This window comes from Phaethon aethereus (assembly GCF_964289735.1).
Source record: "Phaethon aethereus genome assembly, chromosome: 1".
NCBI lineage: Eukaryota > Metazoa > Chordata > Aves > Phaethontiformes > Phaethontidae > Phaethon > Phaethon aethereus.
Genome location: NC_138575.1, coordinates 102,569,460 through 102,596,753, shown reverse-complemented (window position 1 = coordinate 102,596,753; position 27,294 = coordinate 102,569,460). Strand labels below are relative to the sequence as shown.

Sequence of the window (27,294 nt, the reverse complement as noted above, 5' to 3'; positions counted from 1 at the left end):
AATGAAACACAGCTTAAACCTTGACAGAAAGGTCCTACATATCCTGTTAGAAGGCAAGCTTATATAAAGTAAAATGAAAATTTGAATTTACGAATGCAAGGCTTGACACCATGCTTCCAACCATGGAGTAGACGAGATTCTCTCCTCCCTCAGTCCCCCTTCTTAAAAACATATCTTTGTAAATGAACGCAAGTTAGCAGAAAGGGAAACGATGTGGAGAAAAAACCCAACAAAACCAAACACAAAACTCAAAACCCAAATGATACATTTACGTACTTTCTGGAAGGTCACCGATTGCATGATTAGTTTAACTTTTAAAGATTTCTTCAGCCTAATAACTGTGTGATTATGTTTAACAACCTACCCTCATAGTCCTTAGGCTATACTTGCCTCAAGGCTAACATTTCAGCTATGTGTAAATAGTTAATCACAAGGAAAGTGTGCGTGTAGAACCAAGAGGCCTCATGAAATTAAAACAAAGAAGGGTTAAGAGCAAGGACTGAGCGATGAATGTGTACAGAGAAGATATCTTAACCTTGAGAATAGAAACATCCTAGCAGGAGTGCTCAAACAAGGATGATAAGAAGGAACTGCTTGGCTGAACAGCTGAGGGGGCAAACATCCAAGGAGAAGAAATTATCCTCAGGAGACCCGTGGCCATGAAAGGGAAAGAGGAGTAGGGGGCTACCTCCCCAAACGACCACCTGAGACCCCGTGCATGCGTAGTGTAGTTTCGCAACGCCAGCATTACATAAATGTAGTAGATAGGCAGGGAGGTGGAGATTTCTCAGAAAATGTAATGAACATGTATAGCTGGTTACAATAAAAGTGCTTACAAAACTCAAGACACACATTGGGCAGAATTATCCCGTGTCTCCAGTCCTGCCTTCTAAAACTTCAAACTAAATGTCAGAGGGTTTTCTTGCCAACTTTTTTGGTATCACAAACAACAATGTAAAAGGTCTCCCACTTACACCTGCACATTTACCTAAAAACTCCAAAACTTTTGCCAAAGTTTATTATACACCCCTTACACAGCCAAAAATCAAAACAACGTCTCTTAAACACATTGGCAGTGCTATTAGACCACAAGGATGGAGAATGGAACAAAGCCAATTGAAACTACTATTCCTATGGCACAGGCAAATCTGAAACTGGAATAAAAGAGGCACAAGGCAAGCAACTGTTCAAATTAGATAAGACAAACTTACGCTTGTTGTGTAAGCAGCTTCAGGATCATCCTCTAACACTCGTGACAAACCAAAATCAGAGACTTTACACATGAGGTTACTGTTGACCAAGATATTACGGGCTGCCAGATCACGGTGTACATAGCCCATGTCTGAGAGGTACTTCATGCCAGATGCAATCCCCCGCAGCATGCCAACCAGTTGGATGACTGTAAAGTGGCCATCATGCTTCTGCAAGTAAAGATACAAGTTCAGAAGAACGCAGCTGGTTTTCATAAATTTTGTACAAGTGATATTAACTACAGCTCATATTTAGAATACATTTGTAACCCATCCAGCCAACCTGCCCACTGCAAGCTTGTTTTTTCAAGTACTTGCTCATCAGTGCAAGCTATCCTATCTCTCATTGTGCAGTTTATGCCCCACTTTTCTTCCACATTTTCACTCTCCAAAATCTTTCTACTCACAGCATTTAATGTCTTTTATCCTCAGTAACTAAGAACACTTTCCCTAAAAACTGGTTTTTTTGATAGAAGAATGACAGCACACAGAAAAATCCTCTCCATCTTTTACACCATGTCCTCAGGAAACAAAAGGTCCTCTTTTTATTGCCTCAGATTTGATTGTCTGCATGAAGTACTGCTGTTACCTCACTTTTGGGTTTTTGAAGGGAGTTTGTTTGTTTAAAAAAAAAAACAAACCCTAGAAAAAGTTTGGGGCTTTACCTCATATCTGTTCTGCACCTAACACCATATAATCTCTGCATACTAGATTAAAAAGGAGATTTGGGCTGAAATTCAGGGGTCACGTGTAGCTTTTCCAAAGTCTTCCTGGCTGACTATGACTGTTAAGCCCTGATCCATGAATATATTAAGCTGCTTAAGTCCTGCTGAAATCTATGGGCGTTGAACACGTAAGCAAGAGTTATGTTGTTAACCATGCTTGTCCATCTAGTCAGTCTTGGTGAGTCTCAGTTTCTAATTTGCAAAGTTAAAATTAACGCTTTGATACCTCCTAAATCAGAAGATTCCTGAATTATGTGGCCAGGGGGCACCCAGTAGGGACCAGGTGAGCACTTGTACAGAAATGTGATTATGGGCTTTTTGCCTGGTTTAGGCCTGCCCATTTACAGCAGGCTGCTTACAGCAGTATTTTTGTGACCCCAGCTGGCAGACATTTAGCTTCTCATGGATTATTCAGTGATCCAGGCTTTTATGTTAGCAGGAACAGCCAAACAAAACCAAACAACTCTTCCCTACAAGCAAGTTAACTTTCCATTTTCTCTTTCAACACCTTCAGCATTGGACTATAGACAAGTAGCAGTGTCCTGATCGGCATTCAGGACATCTCTACTGCTTAGCTCATACATTTAAGCAAGACGATTTTTGTAGGGGAGAAGTTTACAGTAAGTTCAGTAAATTCTTTAGATTCAGCAAAGCAATGGGCTGAACTGTATGGATATGCTTAACTTTATCCCTGATCAGCAAAGTATTTTAGCATTTCCATCAGGTTTCAATGATTTGGGGCCCATATGTAGCTAATCAGGATATAAACATTTAAAGAAATAAGGAATTAGTACTCAGATGTAACTAAGGTTACCAAAAAATCCACAAACAAACAAATCACAAAACCCCAGACAGGGAGAAGTTTGGTGTTACTTACTTCGCACCTTATTGCTTCATCTCAGAAGACAGATTAATGTTAGACCAAGACCTGCCTCATATATATCTACTTAAATCAAGAAATTATACATTCTTAAATGATAAGACATTTAGTGTGCACGACAGGCTGCTAAATTGAAAAAGTTGTTTGTGTATAAAGAAGTTGGAGGAACTAGTTCCTAAAGCCACTATTATTCGGTTAAACTCCATTGGGCACAAACAAAAAAAACTTAGCAAACAGAAAAGACAGAGACAATGTGGATTTTGCAATTTGTAGGACATTCAGGACTTGCGGAACGTCTTGAAACTCATTCAATTCCTTTCATAAAATCAGATGGAAGAAAAGCCCAAGTGCAGCAGTATATGAAAACCTGCATTACAGGCAACATTCACCTGTTACTGACTAGTACTACTATGTCAGGTTATAACAAACAAGACAAAAACCAGAAAGAAAATGGTAAAAGGAAGATACGCATGGTTGCTATATGGTTAGGTTTCCAAACTGCTATTCTAAGCCAACATATCAGAATGAAAAAATCCAGATATTAACACACCTCATCATCTAGAACACCTTACAACCTCATCATACTTCTCAACAACACGTGTATTTAAGGAGCCACGCTTCCATCAGTAGCCAGACACCACACCCATCTCACAGACTTCTCCAAACAGCATGTTTAATGACATTTCTTTGAAAGTAGCTATTTATGAGTGATTCATAGCAATTTTTCCCCTTGAATGTTCTCACTATTCCTCTCATATCAGTACTCTGGAGCCTTTTTGTCTCTAAATTCCCCATGCAAAGATGGAGGCAGATCTCTCCAAGCAATCATGTCACACCTATAAGCAACCCCTTCCTTTGTTGTCTCCATCAAAGCCACCTGTAAGCAGTTCTGCAGACAACACTCAGCTGAGGGTCAAGACACAAGTGTGATGACCAGACATTTTACAAAAGGCCATCCCCTGTTATGGGCCTATGACATTCCCTATCACAGGCCTCTACTGTAAGAATAAGGAGAACCTCTCACAGTCCAAAGCATGCCAGTGACAGATATTTTAAACAAAAACTTTCCATCTAGCAATTAAGCAAAGAGAGACAAAAGAGAATATTCGTAAATACTTTAAGCATCTTCCGGTAAAGGAAGGACATGAGTCCTATCCAATATTTTACACATTAGAGCCACATGGGATTTGAGTTTTACTTTTTATTTAATAATTCTAAATGTTCAATTGACTCAAAATTTATTAAGCTGGTTGCAGTTAACGCTCTTCACACTTACCCTGTGTGGGTAAATTTTTTAGCTAACTGTAGCATTATGATTTAGAACAAAGCACCCATGACTGACTTTTGCAAAACAACCAACCAAGCCCCTTCACCCCCACAACAAAGTACCAAACAAAACCAACCCTGCAAATCTCTAGATTTTACCTCTTCCTTATCATTGTTAACAGCTCCATTCTTTCAACAAACCTCAGAGTCATCTGCAACACCTGCCTTACCCTCTTGTGCCCTTGGATGACAAACATTCATCCCTTGCTTTTTTTAATTTGTGTTCTTTCAAATCTAGACCATGCTTGACTGACTTTTCATAAAACATAACCTTTTTCTGCTCTTTCCAAATCTCAGTATTTGCCTTACCAGTATAGCAGAAATGCCTGAATTAAAAACAATCTCATGCTTTTGCCATTTTCTCCCTCCTCCTTTTAAATTTCTTCGGGCTTCTGCCTTGACACAAAAAGTTCAAGCTTCTTATCTCCACCTTTAAAGAAATGACAGACTTGCTAACATACCAGTTGCAATTTTATTCTGTCCTCCTTCTCCCTCTGTATATTTCTCTAAATCCTCTTCTGCATCTGTTCCCCTCTGTTCCTTCTCATGCTTGGTTTTATATCGTTTCATTGCCAGCCTTGCAGTTGGAAGAACTACATTTTTCCTGTCAGCCAAACAGCCTTCTCTCTCTCAAGTTTCTCTGTAATCACTTCTGCATCGGTTTCCATGCCAGTTGTATTCCTTTACGATCTATAAACTGTTATCTTCCAATTTATCAAAATATTTGTCTGATTTAAGCTGATCAGGACAGAGACTATGGGCCATATTTAACCATTGGAAAATTCAACTAAGTTGGTGAAATTATACCAGGTATGAAGCTGGCCTCATATTTTCAGCATTTGCAAATTCCCACCTACATCTGTGAGTCAAATCAATCCTTTGGCAACTTTCCATTATCTCATTTCATTCACTTGTCTTATAGGGGCATAAAACACTCATCTGAATGATATGGCAGTTGTTATCCAGGGCTTTATTCTGATTCCCATGTCTTAGATTTGAAATACGCTTTTGATAGATTCCCACTGGGTTGTCAAGGTTGTTAATCAATACTGGCAGCAATTCAGACCCCACTGGACTTACCACATTTATACTATCATCCCATCAAATTTTAATCAGGCTTTAATGGCTTTGCTAAATAAACTTTCCTCATCAGATGAGTACAGATGCAATATCTGATTAGTTGCCATTGCATTTATGCAGCCCTGCAAATACCCTGAAAAAAAATGTTGTTTCTTCATTCAGCTACAGCTTGCCTTTGGAAATCTTATGTACACGAAATATTCTCCTCCTGTGACAGACCTCTCAACACAACTGATGTATAATGGGCAGGTGAAGAGGGCCAGTTACTTTAGGGGAGGAAGGATGACATCCTCAGTTTCTCTCATTGCTTTTCACCCTCTAGTTTCCATCTCCAGCATGCACTAGTTCAGTGCTTTTCTACAAGCCCATTGACTTTTTCTTCGTCAGAAGATTTTTTCCATTTTACTACTGAGTAACTTTTTGGAGGTGTGGTGGTTGAATTTTTCTGTATTATTTCTGGACTTCTGTCTATTCTAAAATCTGCTTCTCTATTTGCCTTATAGGTCAGAGCACTTTTATGCCTTTATATTCTGAGAGGCATACAGGAATTGCTACAGATCTAAATATTTTACTGCAGACTATTTAGATCTTATTTTAGATGGCGAATAGCATTGAAAATGGTGTGTCTATGTCTAACAGTTCATATTCACCAGTGACAGTTCCTACTGGTCACTATATGAAAGATGCAGCTTTTGCTATGCATTTATTGTTACTATTCTACCATGCAAAGTAAATCGTAGATCTTTATCAGGATAAATCTTCCAAACTTCAAGTTGCAACTTGGTATTTCCTGGAAGTATAACTCATGCTTCATATTATTATGTGGCTCGCACTGGGGTTTATATTACTGGTACTGAATAAGGTCAACTGTCAATTTCTTCTTTAATCAACTGTTAACAGGGTTCCATACATTTAGTAATACCTAATTTCATTAAGTGTAATACATAAAAAATTGAAATTACTTTATTTCTTTTTAAATGATGAACAATCCTACACAAGAATCTAAGTGCCTTTTCAACCATTAAAAATGTGGGATTTTTTTTTCATTATTAAAAAAACTGTTGCCAGATGAAGCCCTTCCAAAGCTTATTTTAGGATGCAATAGCCACCCTCAAATCTGGATGGAACAGCAGCAGTAGCCTTGCAACCTGTGACTCTGTTTTCCTTACTCAGCTACAGCAAGAAGAAAGGAATGTCCTGGAATAACCAGGTGTCCCTGCACGCTTCAGTGCCTTGGAATATAGCTGTCACAGAATCACAGAGCTGGAAGGGACTTTGAGGAGGGATCAGATCATCTCCTCACCCTGCGTCGTTCATGACATACTTTTCTAACTTGCACTTAAACCTGAAGACCACTAGGGCCAATAGTTCTTATCCTAGCTACTCTATACCACATCTTAAATAAGAAGTCCTCTTACATAAGATGCCTCCCTTTGAGCATGGCACTTTGACTGGCACAGATGTCAATTCCTCTTTGCAACTGCTTATTATGGCCATGAAGACTAAATATCTCTCTTGCCCTTTTCTTTGGGCTTAACACAGGTTCAGTCCACAGATCTCATGGCAACTACTCTTTTTGATTTTGTTGTGGACTCTGCTCATCTACTCCATACAGTTCCTGAAGCATTAAGGTCCAAACAAGACACAATACTCTGAGGTCTTGCCAATGTGAAGCAGAGAGAAAAACTTACCTCACAGACCTTGCAGGGGATACTCCTGTTTCTAGATTCCACTGTGGTATTTGCCATTTTCACAGCAACATGATGCCCCTGACCTACTGCAACCTCTAGAGTAATTTCTTCCAGCAGACTTCTTTCTGAACAGTTATTCTCTGTCATCTACTCTATAGCTGATTATTCCAGCCTCAGTGGAGTATTGTGCCCTCGTCTTATTTCTAATTAGTTTTTAAAACTAATTAGTTACTAAATAATTTCTTAAATTTGTTGTGGTAATTTTAAATTCTAGCTCTGTCCTGCTGTCTGCCTGCCTTTTCTTGCATTGCCTGAAAATTTTGTAAGTTTAGTCACAGTCTCAGGATCCAGAAGGTTAATGAAAATATGGGGAAACACAGACTGCAAAACAACCCCACTTCATAGGTCTTTCCATCCAAAGTCCATTCTCTCTGTACAGTATGTAGCCACTACAGTGTCTACCAACAGAAACTTCATGAAGACCATATTTCTCTAGCTGCTCATAACTATCTTATGTGAGAGTTTTAAAGCCTTAGTAAAGTCAAGATTTATCACATAAACTGCTTTTCCCGTACCCACAAGGCCTGCGCCCTGTTACAAAAGGAAACCAGACTGTTTGACATAATTTGTTCTTGACAAATCCATGTTGGCTCATACTTATCTCACTGTTATCTTTAAGGTGCTCATAAATACTTTTTTGATAATTTGTTCCAGAAATGTTACAACAGTTGACATTAAGCTGACTGGCCTGTAATTTCTTGGCTTCTCTTTTCCCTTCTTTTTAAAGACATGGGTTACATTGGCTCTGTTCTGATTGCCTGGTTTCTTATGCACTCTCCACAAATTTGCAACATAAAGAGCATGTTCACATTACCTATCAAATTCTTTTTGGCTTCAAATACAAAGCAGTTTGTAATAAATTTCTTGTTGCTCACCAAGAAGAGTATCTACAGTGATTAAAAATACCAAGAATTTCTAAATGAACTTCTCACAGCAGTATCATAAATACTGTTTTTAGCAGGGTAAAACGTTGCTTGAGAACAAATGTTGGGTCTGTAGCATCAGAGACAGCTTCTCAGTGTGATCTTAGATCACATAAATACATGCTGCTTACAATTTCACTATTAAGGTATCGCATTCATTCAAACTCACTTTCTAATTGCTCAATTTGTTTTTTGGTTCACAAAAAAATATTGTTATCAGCAGTCTCCAGTGCAGGTTTTCTTCTTTACAGAGTCATTTTTGAAAGCAAAATGCCACCTTTATCCTACCAGGAAAGGAATGTGCCTCCAATAAATAAAAGTGCACAGGAATGCTGTGTGTGAAAGCAAAAGAAAGAGTATTAGTTATGAGCTCTAATGTTGTTGCCTCTCTGGATGCAGATAAATAATAATGGGAACCATTAAACTTAGGAAAGGCCATCTGGCCCCTTTTCCCCAAAGCTGACTCTGTCTGGTGAGGCCATTGTAGATGGATATACAACATATACTTTACAACATCGTTTTGTAGAATTTTCTACAAGTCTTAATTTTTCTCTTTTCTCCATTTCCCCCAAACTCACTAAATGTAGGTGTCTGCCGCAGCGTCTAAACTCTAGTTGAAAAAAGGGTGAGCCTGATAGCAAAGCTGCTCTGAGAATAACTTCGTAATGATTACTGGATCAAGAGCAATACATCATAATATTTTCTCCTTCTAGTAACATTTTTTCCCACACATTTTTACACTTATCTTAGCCTCTGCTAGACATGCCTCAAGGGATTAAAATTTGGTGATGAATTCCAGGGTTTCATTTGCTGTACAGTCTGCTGCAGCTAGTGCTCTAAGGCAGTTAAGCATATTTTTTATAGAATCTTTAGAAAATATTTTCTTTGGAAGAACAAAATAAATTTTTCAGCATTTTAACCTATTACATGCCTGTAAATAAATCTAACTTTTTTTTACAAGTATTTTAATTTCTGAAGTGAAAGAAAATATATCAGTCACAAGTTTTAGGTAGAAAGAGGAGCATTACTATTGTAAAGGGTAACAATGAAGAAGGCAAGATGACCCTGTGATTACCCTAGGTAGGTGAATCCCTTCCTCCTACAGCTCAGAGATTCACAAACTGGGCAAGACATCATCTTTTGAACCTAAACATCTATCTCTTCAGGGTACAGTTAAGGGAAAATGCTGCAAACCCTGAGGAGCTCTCTTTCCCACATCGATCTCTGGAGAGTGCACATTCCTTTCCTAGTAAAGAAGGGTGAGCAAATACAGTGCAGTGGATACAGCCGATTGATAGATTATTTTAGTATGAGGCCTGCTACAGAACCTGCCGCAATACCATGAGTTCTCATCTGATTAGTATTGCTGTGTCCCTGGTTCTTGCCGACTATTGGATAGCGCGCCTGGGACACCAAGCACAAAGAAAACACTGACAGTAGTCTGGTAGTCTGCAGCTGCAGAAAAATAATGAAAAAAGTTAAAAGCATTCTGGTGATAGTTTTTTGGTTCATTTGACACGATTCTAGGTAGCCAACCACAAAGAAAAATCCCCAAAAGTCAACTTCAAAACAGTAGATGAGATTTAACTCTTAATATCTCCCTGAGTCTGTGAGGCATCTACTTATAGAGTGGGCTGAGCCAGGAAGGGTATCTGGGTGAAAGCACCAACCCTGGGGCAAAGGACTTTTATAAGAATTATTGCAATCCTCTGACAGGCAAGACTGAGGGAAATGTGGTGTCCAGCACAAAGAGCTAAGGAATGAAACTGGGATTCAGACCTGGGTTATATTACCGTATCATCCTCCGAACTGCTACATGGACTTGGGTGCGATGTGGTACTCTTCTCCGTTTTCCCTCAGCAAAATGCGTTTGCATTTATGTCATGTCATGCATGAAGACGGCAAGATCGCCAAGCAGTGATTAAATACCCATGTGGTTGAATTAGTCACGGCCATGCTTAGAGAACAGGCATCTCAAACCCACAGCAGTGCCAAACTGCTTGTTAAAAAGGTTTTGTGGTTTTTAGGCCTTTTTTTTTTTTTCCTATTATGCATCTCTCTTGCTTTTCTTTCTTGTTGTAACTTCTATACTCTGTATCAACAAGCCTGAGCAAACATATCTGACTGCAACTATCCTATCTAATTACTGAGTACATCTTTCTATCAACACAGATAGCTGCCCTTTCAAGTCTTCATGTGTTTATTATGTTCCTCATACGTTTGCAGAATAAGTGATTGCTAAGGTCTCCATTACACAGACAGGTGACTGCAATGTAAAGACAATGTGTCCTGTCCAAAGTCTGTGTGTGAGGCTGGTAATAGGAAATTGTACCTGGATCTCCTCAATTCACAAGCTGAAGTATTAGCCACTTTCTTTCCAAGCACAGATTAGTCCTATCTGGCAGCTGCTAGAGTAAAGCTGAAGGAGGAGCCTCTAGCCCCTGAGGAAATACTAAGCTGGAAGTTCACATCATTTTTCAGAGAAATCTCTCCAAGTGTTACCAGAAGTCGCATGTACCTTATTTCTGGTCAAATGAGCATTTCCTTGACAGCAAGTGTCCTGGTTTCAGCTTGGATAGAGTAGTTTTTCTTCCTAGCAGCTGGTATAGAGCTGTGTTTTGGATTTAGGATGAGAATAATGTTGATAACACACTGATGTTTTAGTTGTTGCTAAGCAGTGTTTACAGCAAGTGAAGGATTTTTCAGATTCTCATACTGGCCTACCAGCAAGGAGTCTGGGGGGGCACGGGGAGCTGGGAGGGGACACAGCCAGGACAGCTGGCCCAGGCTGGCCAAAGGGATATTCCATACCATATGACATCATGCTCAGTATATAAACTGGGGGAAAGCTGGCCAGGGGCCATTGCTCGGGAGCTGGCTAGGCACCAGTCAGAGGGTGGTGAGCAATTGCATTGTGCATCACTTATTATGTATATATATTTTTTTTATTCCCCCCACCCTTCCTTTTCTGTCCTATCTGTCTTTATCTCAACCCACAAATTTTACTTTTTTCCCTGATTCTCTTCTCCATCCCACTGGGCAGAGGGGAGTGAGCAAACGGCTGTGTGGTGTTTATCTGCCTGCCAGGTTAAACCATAGCAGTCCTTCTGGTGCCCAACATGGGGCACGACAGGTTGAGATAGCGAGAAATCGGACAAGAGCACATTAGAACAAGTTTGTTATAAGCATTCATTATATTAGTTTAATAGTCAACTGATCACAATGTTGATTTATTGGCTTTCAAAGTTGTTGTACTTGTTCTCAGGGTTGTGTTATGTAACACCTTACTCACAGCATATGCTCCCTGTTGTGCTGTTTATCATCTCTGGGAGCTGAGTTAAGGTTATCATTTTGCTGTACTTTGTAATACTGGCTTATGATAGCATAAAATGGATGTTTGTGAGACTAATCTGGTATTTGTACTCAGCATTGCTGTCATCTCTGTACTGTGGGAGCCATCTCTTGGAAACTATTAATAATTATACTCTTTACCTTTTCTCCTTGGAGAGCCAATCTATGGAGGAGACGAGTGGGGACACTTTCCCCCACTCCTTCCCCCTCCCTTTCTCCTTCCCCTTCCCCTTCTCCTCCATGCTAGTTACAATAGCTCCTGAGAATTTTTAATATCATTGGGAACTTCAAACCAGCGTGTTCCTATGGCTATGTCTCCTGAATGCATCTTGTTTAAGGTTAAACAACTATTTAAGAACACCATCTAGAGACCTGCCCTGAGGCTGGATAGTTATGAGTGGCAGGGTTTGTGGGATAGACTACCTAGGGCAGTGGGCACCTCCAATGTTTTCAGGTATGCTTTTGTGGGATGATTAACTTACATGCATCAATCTTCTGTGAGAAAAAAAGATAACTGAATTTCATCTTCTGGAAATGAGTTTTATATAACTGCAAAAATAATGCAGGATTTCTGAGGAAAATTTACTGTCAAATCTCTCCAGCAGTTTAGGACGCCTGGTGGTGCACAATTGATGTAATTAATTACCATCATCTTACAGAACTGGTTCTAATTAGCCGATGCTTTTCCACTAAGACTATATCTGAAGCATCTTCATGTTGGAAGTGCATGCCAAATTTTTTCCCCAAAAGCTCGAAGTTAGCAGACAGCCAGTAGACAGGATATTTTGTAGGGTGGGGAATACATAGTCAAGCTGAGCTTGCTGTTTAATTCTTAAAAACAGCAGAAAGTAAGGCACAACATCTCGGTGCTTTATTTCCCTATCTGTAAAGGAAGGAAGTAAAAGCTATTATGACTTATGGGGTCATGGGGAGTTTTACCTGGAGTTTATTACTCCTCGCACAACTCGTACTGGCAACTGTAAAATTGACCCATTTTTGCAGGTTTTTGGAGGACAGGTTGGAGGTGTGTGCTGGTTAATTTTTGCAGGTTGTGGTGGTGGTGGAAATATTTCTTATGGTGAGAAATGGATTTTTCTCCCCTCTCTGTAAAAACACTTTGCATTGTAGCAAGTGATTCTTTTAAATAATAAGAACGATAGACTATCTATAAGCCCTTCCAAATCTCGCCACATAAGAATTGTTACATTCACTGAACACCTTCCATTAGGATTGCTAAAGATAAACCCTCTCTGCTTCTTTGTGTCTTCACAAAAGCTTTTGAAAATGTAGACTTATATCTGCAGGAAACAACTATTATTAATGAAGCAGCTGGATTTCTTTTTAAATAGGTTACTTTGCAGCCATTTGCTCTGCTAATTATTAACAGAAATGCTGATGATATATCTACAGTGCTTTGGGATGCTGAAAATTAGTCCTTTTAAAAAACATTTTGAAAGAATAAACCATATCTGAAGTGTGAATTGAAACTGTAAAATAATATACATGGAAACCAGCTGCAGAAATGATTAGCTCATGTTTCCTCCCAGCAGTTTTGCCTACAAATATATCTGATGCAATGTGAGAAGTATTGCTTCACAGTAACATCATAATTTTGCTGATGTCAGTTTCTATTAAAGTATCCTAGTAAGTAGTAACTATTCTGATAAATAAATGCATGTGAAGAATAATTGGAATATAGATATCATACTGGAGCAATTCAGAGAAAGGTAATTCTCCCTCATGAATTATATCAGTATTTGGTTTTATTCTCTTCTATGAAATTCTGCACACGCACAGAGCAGAGTTTCAGGCCCAGGCAATTCTTCCTGGGGCACTGCTGAAAAATTACAGACCAGGGAAGGCCCAGCTACTCAAATCAGCAGCAGTCTGTCTGCTGCAGATGTATAGAGAGATGAGCCAGAAATGCAAGGGGGTGATTTTTAAAACCTACCCAGTTTCTAAGAAGAACTTGATGATCTCAAACTCTGTCCAGAAAAAAATTGATTTTGAGAGATCAGCAAATTCTTACCGGAAACTGTGGTGCTGGTGTGTTTCTAACAACATAGCAGATCTCTGTCATGTGTCTTGACAAAGGAAAATAAAAAATATTTGGGAAAGTCGATGAAGAGGACAGCAGGAAATGCTAGAGAAAAAATACAGTGGGATAATAAAAAGCAAAAGGAAGGAGAAACAATGTCTAGAAATATCTAAGATAATGGCTCTGATGTGTTCCCTGTGTGGTATCCTCTGTTCCAGATGCTTTTCTCCTCTTGTGGCTACCTCTTTTCTTGACATGCTGTCAAACGAGTACTCTCTGTATGACTTGCTCTCCCTCTCACTGATTTAGTCTTCTTTCTGAAGTGTTGGCTGATTACTCCCTCGTGCTTATTCATTCTTTTCTCTTAGCAGTTCCTCCTTACTGCCACCATAGCATACTTGATCATCGTTATCTAGATTTTCCTGAAAATATTTTCACAGCTCCTTGTTGAACACCTCTCCTTTGCACCTGGGATATCCTTTCAAACAAGTTCATAAAACCATAGTCCGCCGATCCCCCGCCCTGACCTTGCCTACAACCTCAGCTTTACCATTCTGCAAGCTGGCAATGGCAAGGCAGCGGGCTAGTAAGGATTGAAATTTATTTTTTAAGACAAATTTGAAATATTTGACAATCAAATTATTCACACAGAGTCTTATGTCAGTGGGCCTCCGGAGCATTTCCAGGAGTTCTTTTAACAAAGAGACCACTGTAGGGTAAGTTTAGCTTAGGGGGTCATCCTTTCTTTCTACTTTTTGAGAAAAATTAAATACAGTTGTGCCAACATATTATTCATGCTTTCTGTAGCCCTTTTTTAATGTTTATTAGGGACCTTTGGGGGTTAATTAATGCCAGGACATTTCACCCATGAACTGTTTTCTAATTCAATTTGTTAAATGCAAGTAACCATTAATAATTATAAATCAATTACTAAGTCTATTCTACACTTCACCAACCAAAAAAATCATAACAAAGTATTTTTGAAGGTAATTGAGAAAAATGAACCACTTCCATAAGGCTAGGCATTTGTGCTTCAATTTATCTTTTCCTTCACAAAACACTATCTGGAATATATTTTGCTAAATATGGGAACTACTTTTGTAGAAGAAATCAATTATATTCTTAAGTTTAAATCTTCTTTTTTTCCAGCTATGCTCTAATGTATCACTGTACCTTAGAAATGTACCCTGGGGAAAATGCTTCTATTCGTCTCTAAAAATCCATGAATAACATTATGTAGAAATTAATTTATGATAAATGATTTAAAATCTTAACCTAGAATGGCATCTTATTCAAATGTCATCAGAAAATGGCACCTCACCCGCAGAAAGGAGTCAAGGGATCCATTCTCCATGTATTCAACTACAATCATTACTGGTCTGCCTGCAAAACAGCAAAGAAATACTTTAGGTTTATAGACATATTATGGGGCTTTTATAATTCCAACTGTTATGCACAGATTATGCACAGTAGTTAAATATGTTACCCATTTTGAAAATCCTCGTTTATATCACCAACACAATTCCCTGTGTTATTCTCTAAGAATTATTTTCTATCTTTTTTTTATTTTATTTGTGGTACTGGATTAGCTGAATGTGCATCATTCTCCCCTTAAAAAGGATCAAAGAAGAGCCTGCTATTTCCAAACAGCAACGTTTGTTGTGTAACATTTTGGAATATATTTGAGTTAAGGCAAAAGAAAAAAAAATATTCATAAGCCATGTCCAAGAAATTACAAACTCAGTACCATTATTTTCCTCTCAAAGAAAAAATATCTCAATGATTTAGTGGCATACAGATAAACAGATAGAAGGGGATATCACAAAAAAAGCTCTCCTAGATTGGGGGTGTGTATAATACAGCAAAACTCTGAATTCCTATGTTTGTACATACACAATATGCACACAGTGTTATCGAAATCAAAGTTCTGCTCAACTAGCACAGATTTCCTGTATGGTTCCAGGGTGGGATCATATCCAAATTGAAGTAGAATAACACGTTACATTTAGTTCTTAAAAGAATACTCACACCTGAAGATAAACTTTTAAGCTGGGCACTTAATACCTTTTCACTGCTGATACCCAGGAATAACCTACCACTCTAGAAGCCCTTGACAGGAGAGGCCCGATCAGCACGCCCATCAGGCTACGCAGCAAGAAGTTTTTCAGAATTGTTAATAGTACAAAGGAGCCATTCTAATATATGCAAAACTAAGGTAAAGAAGTATGTTAGTAAGATTGGGAAGAAGGTAAAAAGTCTTAAAATGGCACACTTGTCTTTCCCCAGAGAAGGCCCGTCTCTTTCGGGTTTGTGTGAAACCCAGGTGTGCCAAGTGGTGACACCACAAGTCTGCCCAATTCACGTCCTCAGTGCAGGACGAGCTTTTGCGACATTTTTCAAATCCAAAGGAAGCCTCTTCCGTGACTTTTTTTTTTCTCTGCCTCCCAAATTATTTTTGTGTCTTATTCGGACGAGGGGATGAGAAACAAACACAGTGTTCAGGGTGAGACGGCGTAGAAGGGCATTATGATAGTTCCAGCACAATCGTTCATTTCTGTACAGGCTAACTTGCCGTTCAGTGTGGTTAACAGTGGAAGTGTTTATTAAACTGTCTACATTGTACAACAGGCCACAGCCAGTTATTTCTCCTGAGCTACAGGTTACAGCTAACCTCGAATTTAAAAAAGTGAATGAGACGATTCTCTGTTCCTTCCCAGCACCTCGACTTGGAGTTGCAGGTACCCTGGTGATGCTCATTCACATAATTTACTCTAGTCTTTCTGGAGTTCCTCACAATATTCTCTCATTTCTTCTGATAAAATTTGGGGTTCTTTCTGTATTCACCCTCGTGTTTAGGTCCTCAATGAACAAAACAGTGCTTCATAATGTTGGCACAATAGTACATTTTTTTTTTCTGTGTCAAAATTCTCAGATTCTTTGATAGTTTTTTTTGGATAGCCTTTCTGAAGTGTGAAGAATTACCAGCTTCTTTTTTTTTAACTGAATGTTTGGTTTCAGCTGCAGATGTGCATCTGACACCAAATCAATTTATATTCATCTGCATCCATTGGATATACCCTGGTTTTGTATTATAAGCTTAAACAATACATCACTTTTAAGCTCTTAGAGATCATAGCATTTTAAAAATTAATGTTTTCTTTACTTCAGTTTGCTAATGATGACTAGTTATATAGCCTAGTCTCTTTAGTTTCAAGCACATGAACGACCTAGATTCCCTTACCTTTACCAATTGCTTACTGTCAAGGGGCTGACATCTCCATATGAAAGGAATATTCTATAATCTAGAGAAATAAATGAACGACAGCCTGATTCTAGAGGATCTTACTATATGCAGAACTCTCTCAAGCAAGTAGTAATTTCTAAATTGTTGCAGACAACAGCAACTTGCAATAAATACAGAAGTAAAGCTGGCTTTCAAATGGTACATTTGGTCAGGCATAAGTTACCCAGAAATTTCTCTTTTTTGCATTTGAAGGGAATGACAAATGGAGCTATTGAGCTTCAAAACAGAGCCCCTGCTTTCCCATTAGTAATCCTCTGGTGCCCTGCGCTTTCTGGAAGGTATTTTGTAAGCTTCTCTAGAGGTTCATAGGCTCTCATTACCTCTTTTATGCTCCCTAGATTCATATCCTTCAACAAAAATGATTTTCACACTTATTTTGTAAAAAAACCTTCTAATTCTTCTATATTCTCTAACAAAATATTCCTCCTCCGAAAACCTCACAACTGTACTTCATTTTGCTCAGACCAACAGTATGAACTTCTCGGCCAAAATAACTGAAATGTATCTATATGCATTTATTTGTAGATTTAAAAATGAGATTTCAGTATTTTTCACTGGATAATGTTTATGAGTTTTTAAACTGCTCGATGTATTCTGCTAATCACTTGAAATGATATGCCTTAACACAAAACCAGCTCTTCCGCATGATAGCACAGGAATGGCATGATCTGGTAAATACATCAAAATAAGCAGCATTCATTTTTAAACAGGTCGCTGTATATTGGAAGATCAACATATCATTAAGAATTTTGGTGAACAATGAATTTAGTCACATAAGCTGACAGCTTCCCACAGGCTCAGTCTGTATCCCTCTCCATCCTACCTAAATCTCAAATGAACTTAATGCATGATTATGTCCAGAAACCACAAAAATGAACCCAGCTCCATTGCTTGATTATCTTAAGCAAAAATCTTAAATCTGGATCCTAACACTAACTTCTCAAATAATCTTCTTTTAGCGTGCCAGCACTTGATAAAAGCCATCCTATTTTGGCTGCAAGTTTAATGTATCACTGAAGAAGCTGCACTGTGACAGGCTAGTACAGTATTTGTTTTTGGAGTACTGGTAGATCAAAAATGTCTCAGCTATTGTTTCTGTTGCTTGAAGATATAGTAACTCTGCTACACAGCAGATTCCAGTGGCTACATTTATCATCAAAGCAGTAACACACAGGTTCTATTCCCAGCAAACAATTATTTTCCCATAATTTTATAGGTTTACAAATTTCATACAAGGATCTTGAAACATTTTACAAATGTAAATACATCAAGTGTCAGGAAACATAAGGTAAGACACATCTTGATTTCAAAATTCAGGTTCGGATAATCAAGTGGCCCTCTTCATCTGGTCAGTATAGTGTACCCAGCCAGGCTGTGTTTGGTTACCAATACACGTTGTATTTTCTTCCCTAGCTCAGTAACCTGTAGAGGCACTTAAGTGATTCCACCGTGTGTTCGTGTTGCATGAACAGACTCTCCAGTTCACAAACGGTTCAAGGAATGGGACTAGCAGTCAGCTCTGGAGAAGCTGGCTAAGAAATGAGGATGAGCAGATGGCTCTGGCACATCCAAGGGGAGAATCCAACACTGGGCATCTCAGTCTAGAGACCAAGTTATCAGTCTCAAGGGTAGGCAGTGGGACTGTCCCCTGTGAAAAACACAGATCCTGATGTGTATAGCTGTTGTACTCCATCAGTTCAAGATCTGGGAAGCAAACTGAAAGTACAGCTCTGATACCCCACATGTAACAGGGCACAATCTGGGATGCCTAAATTCCAAAGGGTCAGAGGGAAGCCCAGGGCTTGTATAGAGCAAAGTTCTTGGTAAGACAAAAGGCTATGGATGACATTAGTTGATGTTAGTTTCCTTTACACTGAGGAACTTTACACTCTTATCCTTGATACTGTGGTATAATTTGAGTTCAGGAAAGATTAAGGTCTGTGCTGAACCCTGTATAAACACAGAATACTGCTTTTGCTTTAAAGAGGACTACAAAATTGGCTTTGAAAAATACTGGGTGATTTTTAAACTGGCATAATGTTTGCCTCTAGACAAAAAAGACTATTACTTATATTATGAAAATCCATGTTACTCTCATGGTACTAAGAAAGATTAATTCTTCATCCTTAAAACAAGGACACGAATGAAAAAAGGAGAGGGGCAGAGAAGTCTCGTTGAGAAAGAAACAATCTCTGATTATTTTATCATGGGGTAGGCTAATGCAATTCTGGAAGGTATTGAATTGTTTTCCTATATTTACAGTTGCTTATACATATTAAATGTGGACATCTTTACTTGAAGAAACAAGTTTATGGAAAAACAGCAGTGGGAGGTGATAGAGATGGAAGTCAGGAAGGCACTCGGGGCTCAGAAGGACGGCACAGACTGCAGCACAGAGCGCGCCATGCCAGCACTGCGTGAGCCTGCTACACGAGCCCCCGTGAGAGCTTGCACGGAGCCCCAGGGAACTCTGTACAGGCAAGAGAACATGTGCACCTGAGTGCGCACAAGAGAGGGGCACTCCTGCGACCGATGACGAGTCCCCTCTGTGGCATGGGTGCACCTCACCAGGTAGCTGGACACCCAAACTCTAGCTTAAAGACTTGACCAATTCAGGTGAGTGTTTTCACATAGATACAGGCATAGGCACTACACAAGTATCTGAAGAAGAGCTGGGTTAATTTTACAGTCAAGATCCACATAAGAGAAGGCATGGAAAAAGGACACTGAAAAAGGTGTCAGCTTCGGCTGAAGACTTGGAATAAAAGTCAGTGGTCAAGACCATCTAGGAGCTAAAACCTGCAGACACTGCTGGAGGAGAGCACACAACTTCATGTTTGATTTGTGGGAGGATAAAATATAAAAAGGTTTGAAGATGGATTCAATAATCAAATCAACCAAACAAGTAATTCTTGCAGCAGTTTTAGATACCCAGTAGAGCTGGCACAGGGAATACGGCAAGAAAATAGACTTTTAAAATAGAAGAATTGTAGAAATAGTGTTCTGAGTCAATAGGCTTTAAACCCAAATATGGATTTTACACACTAAGTATATCACATTTAGCATTTGCAAATGTGTAACAAATTAATCATTTTACTACATACTTAAGATATCAATATGAAACTGTATTTATACATGTTATGTATTGATACCACAGCCACATTCACTATTTCAATAATTTCTGTGAAACTATAAATATTCCCACCCACTCTCCCTCAACACCAGACTTGTGCCTGAGATATTGGCTAAAGCAGCTTCCTCTCCTTGCACAATACACATGGAGTAACTCCTGCTCTGGTGATCCATTTCAGACTCAGAGCATCTCAGAAAGCCAGATCAAACATGCAAGAGCAGTATCAGTGCTTTGCATGATCCAGGGAAAGGACATGAATTTCATTACTCAGAACTTAGATAAACCTGCAGAAAGTGCTGGGATTATTCATCATTTTAATGCAAATACTACCTTGTGACAACTGGCTGGCTGGTTTTGATGAGGTGGTTTTTTTTTTTCCTGAGAAAGTTTTTTCCCACACAGCTGTACTGTAATGCCATTCAAATAAAACCAGCATAAATGACAAACATTCTGTATTGATGTAATGCCACCTCAGAATATGTTACAATTTTGTATTTTCTATTCATCAATCTGCTTCACATTTTCTTTAATAAGCAGAAATGCAAAAAATAAAAAAGCCGTACATTGCAGAATAATGTAAAATACCAATTATACTTAAAGATCACATTGCATATGTTTTTAGTTCTCTCTCTATTTTTTTCCACAACACAAGATTTTGATAGCATGTAATTTAATTGAGTGGTAGAGTGATGAATAAGGAGGAGAATCTGAAGTATCATATCAATGACAAAATATTCAGCTTGCTGTCTCCTGTTGTCATTTTAAATAATGCAGCAAAGCCCACTTTAATTAATTTTTTTATGTAAGATTAATCTTCCAAAAAGCATACAGTTAGTACATGCTAATTTCTACAGTCTTTTCTTATGAAATCTTTACTATCCATCATAGGACTAGATCTGTTAACATAAACAGAGGATATTTATTCTTCCACTTCAAACAGCAAAGGCTTTGAATCTGCTCCCTAGTTCATATGAGAAAATATTGCTCCATCACTTCTTTAGGTCAGAAATCGTGTGTCCAGGTAGCCTCTCAGAAGCCACCTCCATATCAGGCATTTTTTCACTCCAAAGCCATGTTCTGCTTTTAGTTCCCCACTAACTTACCTCCTGCTAAAGCTAAAGAGATAAGACTCACAGAGCAAAACGTACAGGCACTCCATCAGGTCACGCTGGGCCTTTCAGCACTCCAATGGTGTGCAAAGCAGCCACAGTAAAACTCCGTCCATCACTGAAATGCCTGGAGCTCGGAAGGCATTCCTAGATCTCACACTAGGTCAGTTCTTACATATTGCTTCAAATAGGAGAACACTTGCTGTGGCACTGTAGCTGCTTTACTCCTGCTACTGATAATGATGCAGTTGTATGCACCAGAGGAGAACTGATTTCAGCAAATAAGGAAAAAAAAAATATTTTTCCATAACACCAAACCAATGGCGGAAAAAAGAAAGAGCGAAAACTAATGATTACGCAAAGCAATTGAAAAAAATTCTGCTGGGTTTTGCATTGTTTGCCCAAACCAATACACATGAAGCCAATGGGAATTTTGCTGCAAGCCATCCCACTTGCATTACTGACTTACATTACCGAAGGTGTCAGACTGAGACCTGCGTTCCAAGAAGCCTCGAAAAATAGAAGTTGCAGTTCCAACCTCCTTGAGACTTCAGAAGCCAGAGTTTGCCAACAGGATAGCACTAACATATATGCATCCTGCTGCTGCAGCAAATCACATAGACATAGCCTACTTATCTTGCTGTTAGTGCTCTTTCTATTTTCATGTATCTGTAACAACACTCTTCACTAGTTAAGTTAGTTTAGTCAAGGGAAGATACCTTCACAAAATCAAACGATAAAGATACAAAATACATGAATGAGCATAAGTTAACTGTTTATTATTTAGCAAACTAGGGCTGTATAGCCGTCACTACTAGCTGAAGAAGATTTACTGTATCACACAAAAACAGTTCTCTGAGCTGTTTATCTGTAATTTTATATTGAATACTTTTACACTCACTATCTGGTAACCCACTGGAAGGAATTTATGCCTGGTGATATGATTTGGAAGCCAGGAAACATCTGCATGTATACTCCTAAAATACCTTCTCAAATCCTCTGGCCTACCCCTCTTGCAACAACAAGCACTACGAACAGTTCTCTTGTTTTTCATATGACAAAGGGACAACGTGCCTTGGACAACAGAAGTTTTAGCAGTTGCTGGCATGCTGCTTCTGCAACCCCTAATCCACATCAATCCTCCAGTGTTGCCTACAAAAGGTATTCTGGAAGATTTTGAGGAAAGAAGAGTGGAACTGTAATGAGAAAGCAATTGCACCTTTTCGATTATTTGGCTTCTTATTCTTGTCTTTCCATAAGAGGAGTAAATGGAGTGCAGTAGAGGGTAAAAGCACAACAAATAGTTGTTTGTCACTAGTTGGAGGTTGGGTAGTTGAGGGAAAAATAGTGGCTAAAATTATACCATAGAAATATAATAACTGGCCCAAATTTTTATATTTTCTGCATTTATACTTTCGGGCCACATACCTTTTTAAAAAAATTGCATTTCTTGAAGTTTCCATGTGTTGGGTTGGTTCTCTGTATTATCTCTTTCTACATATTTGTTAGTATTACAAGTAAAATATGGATGAAAAAAAAAGTGCTGCTTATGTTTACATGAATGTTAGAAGCAGAAATAAAAAAGAAACACCTTCATTATTAGGGTGAGATGGCTTATTAGAATTCAGATGTACACATCGAGGGTAACAAGAGCTGGTACATTTGTAAACCAGCTCTGAAAGCTGCTGCATGAACTCTTCTAAGTACATCTAATGCATCTCATTTGAGAGTCTTACACTCTTTTTCAAATACTAATCTATAAACAGATAAATCCATGCTATGTATGGTGAAAAGAGATGAGGCAAAGTGACTTGGCTGAGGTATCACAAAAACCAAGTCCTCACCTTGCAAGAAAAAGCTATGGGAACCACCGTATCTGCAGAAAGTGTGCAAGAAGAGGGTTTGCATTGTCTTCACATTCCCCTCATCCTGAGAGGGCAGTGTGCCAGCCTGGGCTCTTGGGATAAACTGATTTACCTTAAAAAATAATCTGAATTATGTCAGTTTCCACAGATCATTACAACAGCTCATGTTTGCATCAAAATCTTGGTCACGTACCCTGGAACCACTCTGTCATCTCCATGCCTTATAAGGACCACCTTATACTGACTTGAAATAGGTTTTAAGAGATGACAAACTCACAAGTCAGAACAATGAACAGAGCTCAAGGATTGCATTTTTGACCGTTCTATCTCAAACACAAGGTTATATCATCCCAATTTAAACCAAGAAATCCCAGCAATAAAGGCAGTCTTTATCATAGTGTATAAGTAGGAGGGAGAATGTAGACTAGATTCTTTGCGAGAATAGGTAATTTGTTAATGACCAGCCACAAAAAATTTGGTCACTCAGTTTTGATTTGATTATGTACTGGAGGGGGAAGTAAGTTTTTAATAGAACTGATTCTGGCATAAGATTGATATTGCTTGACATTTGACTTACAACCCTAAAAATTCCAGCACTTTCACTTTAGCACTGAAGCAAAGAACAACAACAACAAATTATAATAAATAACAGATTCTGTTCGTATTCAGTTTAAGAGAGATACTTTTGCTCAGTTAGATTAACCAAAACAATTCACCTCACCTTTTTGATAACTAAATTTCAGCATATTTCACTTAATCTAATGACATTCCACCCTTAAGTTACTCTTCACATTTTCAATGTTCATACCACTCTACATCCTCTTGTGGAAAGAGCAAGGGGTGTTCCTTGGTTCAAAATCAGTCCACAGAGCCTAACTGCATCAAGGATCACTTGCTGTATTGACCCCAGAGCACGTAAAGGAATTTAAACAAAATTAAGTTGGTGTATCAGGGGCTTCTGCCCTTCATCAATACACAGTATGCCCTGATACACGACAGGTGCTTATGGAACATGAACTTATTTAATCTCTATTGTGAATTTACCCATTATCATAGCTGTGTTATATTTAGAAGCTGTAAGCTACAACAGAGGTTTGAAAATGAGCAAAGTGAAAAATTGCATATATAAGGTTACAGTAAAACATGTTTTTGTGCTTTCATAATATAATGACATGGTTTAGGTATTATTTTAATCCTATTCTAAAATGTCAGGGCGTTTTTTGATTATTCATTACTCTGCCTGATTGTGATCTTTATAAGATTCTGACACATCTTGCACTTTAGAATATCCTTGATGTATTTTTTCCATTTACTATTTCAGCATACATGTTTTGCTCCTATTTCCCTTTGGTCTTCATAAACTTTAAACTTCTGAGCTACACAAAAATGATGAGCCACCACCTTGTCCTTCATTGTTTATCTTGCTGCTTTTCTACACATGAAGAAAGGCATAATTTCTCATTTCAAGAAGCAATGGACGCCACATACTAATACTCCTGAAGTTTCTGGAATCCACAAAGGAAGCTTCAGTTGTAACGTGTGAGTTGCTAAATCCAAGATTAAGAAAACAAAACATCATGAGTCAGGGCTTCAGCAAATAAATTATGAACTTAACACTGTGACATTTTTGCAATCTCGTGTTCACTGGGTTTTTTCTTATTTCTCTTTGAGGTTTTGTAACTTCAGGACATGCAGGCACACATTCTCAGGCTTATCCCTTCAACTCTGACTTTGGTCATGAAGAAAAGCCAAGAGTTACAATGAAGATAGGTCAAGCAGCAAACTTTAGATGCAGGGGTTTTTAGACAAGAATATACATCTTGAAGAAATAAGAAAAACATGGAAACTCATTGGCACATAAAAAAGAAAACCAAAAGCAATCATCTCCCATAACTTAACTCTTGTAACTGTGGAGGCATCTCCATAGTTAGCAATATCTAGACTTCTTCTGAGAAAGAAAAGGCATTTCAAAGGAAGGAGTCAAATTTATATAACTATGCATCACAAACAGGTCATATGAGTCAGTCCAGAATTCTCTAGTCTTCACCAACTGTATAAGGCACCTGAACAGTCTTGCTGAATATCAGCGTGCAAAATCCAGAATTAAGCAGATTATTTCCATACACAGTATTTGGGCCTCGGAATGGTACTTCAGCAAGTTGAATTTGGTAAAGGTACACTACCTTTCTACCTAAAACAGACCAAAAAACCCTGAACATTATTCAAGTTAACTGTTCCCTCTGTCTCCCACATCACAAAAAGTCAAACAATTCTGAATCTGCTTTCATATCGAATACTTTACTGCTAGGCTAAAAAGGGAGTTCAGAATTTTTTTTTCCTTTCACCTTGAAACAAAGAATAGCTGTGTGCAGTGTATTTATAAATAGCTTTCTCTGTGTATCCTTCAGGCTCCTCCAGCTCTTGTCTTCCTATCTTTCTGCTCCTGTTAGTAATGAACAGCAACTTTCTTCAATTCACACCCTTGTTACAATAAATTACCACATTTTCTATAGTCAGATTTTAAAAAAAATGCAATAGTACTGTGTATTATGTAAAAATGACCACATATGCAAATAAACTTTTCTGAACTTCTAGGGCTAAAATATTTGGAATTGTTTACAACAACCATCGGAGCATGAAGTGAGCTATTTAGCAAGGCTAGGGAATGAAGACCTCCTTTTATCATGTCCTACACTCAGAGCTTAATCCCAGTTCTACATTTCAAGCTAAACCCTAATTGACCAGTGCAAAAAAAGGTTTTTCTCACTATTTGTGTCGCTTACTGCTCATCCATATTTTGGTTTTGAAGTACTTCCTGCCTGCCTAATGGAAAAGTCCATATACATTTGAACTTCTGTCCTCTGAAAATACATGTCATTATGTATTAGTTGTAGGGTATTAAAGGCTAGACATGCCAGTGAAATAGCACTGAGACTGGAAAGAATAAACTGGAAAAGCCATATGGCTCAGCCTAGAAAATGCATATGCAATAAAAGAATCAATTTATTAGTCACCCAGAAAGGATTCACAATTTTAATTTAACAAAAAATACAGCAGTTTAGATGCTGGAACCCAGAGTAGGGAAAAATGCATTAACAAAAAAAAAAAGTTAATTTTCTCATTATTGGAATAACATAATTATAGTTGAGTTTCACTATGAACAATTGGTCCTTGATGGTTCTTCTTGTTGAGTAATTTTGTTCAACAAGGGTCTGTCAATACAATTTGCTTTCAATTGTCAGTTTATACAATATCGAGAATAATGGGCTCACTCAGGTGCATTTGGAAATTGTAATAAAATATTAATTTTGGGGAAAACAAAATGGGTAATCATCTGGTTTAGTATTCTACATTTATGTCTGAGATTTTTGAGCAGCTCTCTGTAATAAATGTGTACATTACACTGTATGTTAGACAAACAGTCAGAAACAACCAGGCAGTAAAACACTGAAAAGGGGATATCCTCTCCATAATGTACTTTATGTGGAAGAGGAGTCCCATTATTACCTAGTCCAAGACAGCAATGAGCAAACTGTTCTGTATAACTTCTAAATTTCTGGAGAGTAAGTGCATCCTCGTTTCTCGCATATATTTTTTGAGGTTCACAGGGGTGGATTGTTTTATCAAGCTTAATTTCTTTGCTTCCATTTTCCTAAAATGTAAAAGAGCTGGATAATTAACCCTTGCAAAATAAGTGGTAGGAAATAACTGATGCTTAGACTTCATTAAAAAAGTCATATCAAGATACTTTCACAGAAGCTTCAGAGAGGTGCTCTGTGAGTGAAATAGGGGCCAATGATCCAGCTGCTGACTACATGGGGAGATCAGAAGATTCACAAGCAAATTGCAGCACTGATGTTCATAGAAAGGTGTGTAAAGAATAATTTTGATGTTTTTTCCCACTCTTCTGCTAATGGTAGCTTGAATGCTGAACAGTATGAAGAGGGTCTAGGAAGTTCACTTAGCAGGAACTTTTCCGTAGTTTCTCATAGCCTGACGCCCATCTCTAGTTGTTCTTGTCGGCAGAAAAACTCAGGAAAGGAGTTTAGCTTGAAAGAAACAGTAGGAATCGTGTTTGCTTTCCCTCCCTTCCTTTCCTACTCAGCAAGCTTAACAATCTGTCTGACACTCTTCAAAGACAACAGCATATCATAAATTTTTCTATCTGTAACTTGTGCCAGGCAATATAGGTATGCATTTACATAACAAACCCTTTACACATGACTGAAATCAAGAGCTGCCAATACACAGCAAGGGTAGTAAGCTAAGAATTTCCCCAAAATGGAGCAAACAACACCGTACTTAGTTTGGAAGGACTGGAATTTGAACAAATAGCTGCAGCACTGGCAATTCAGTGATTTGGTTTTTCACAATATGTGTATATATGTGTATGTTTATGTGTGCATGTGTAATGATGAAAGAAGGGGTAAGCTTCCACAGCTTGTGCCAGTGTTAATTATGACGAGGAGTGTAAACTGCTGAGTGGTTTAAGAATTCTATTTCATATATGCAAGAATCGCGCTTGAGAAAAAGTACTTATTGCTTATGTGAATCCATCT

At 38.3% G+C, this 27,294-nt stretch overlaps 1 protein-coding gene across 1 annotated transcript in view; it reads right to left on the bottom strand.

The window, feature by feature from the left end:
* The window catches only part of EPHA6 (EPH receptor A6), a gene marked incomplete at its 3' end in the record, with an annotated part of 529,988 nt that overhangs the window by 51,702 nt on the left and 450,992 nt on the right, over positions 1–27,294 (bottom strand). The window contains exons 14-15 of the mRNA XM_082011392.1: positions 14,646–14,703; positions 1,212–1,421 (exon numbers count right to left, since the gene is read on the bottom strand). Coding sequence (XP_081867518.1) covers positions 1,212–1,421; positions 14,646–14,703 — 268 coding nt within the window. The remainder of the gene's footprint in view (positions 1–1,211; positions 1,422–14,645; positions 14,704–27,294) is intronic.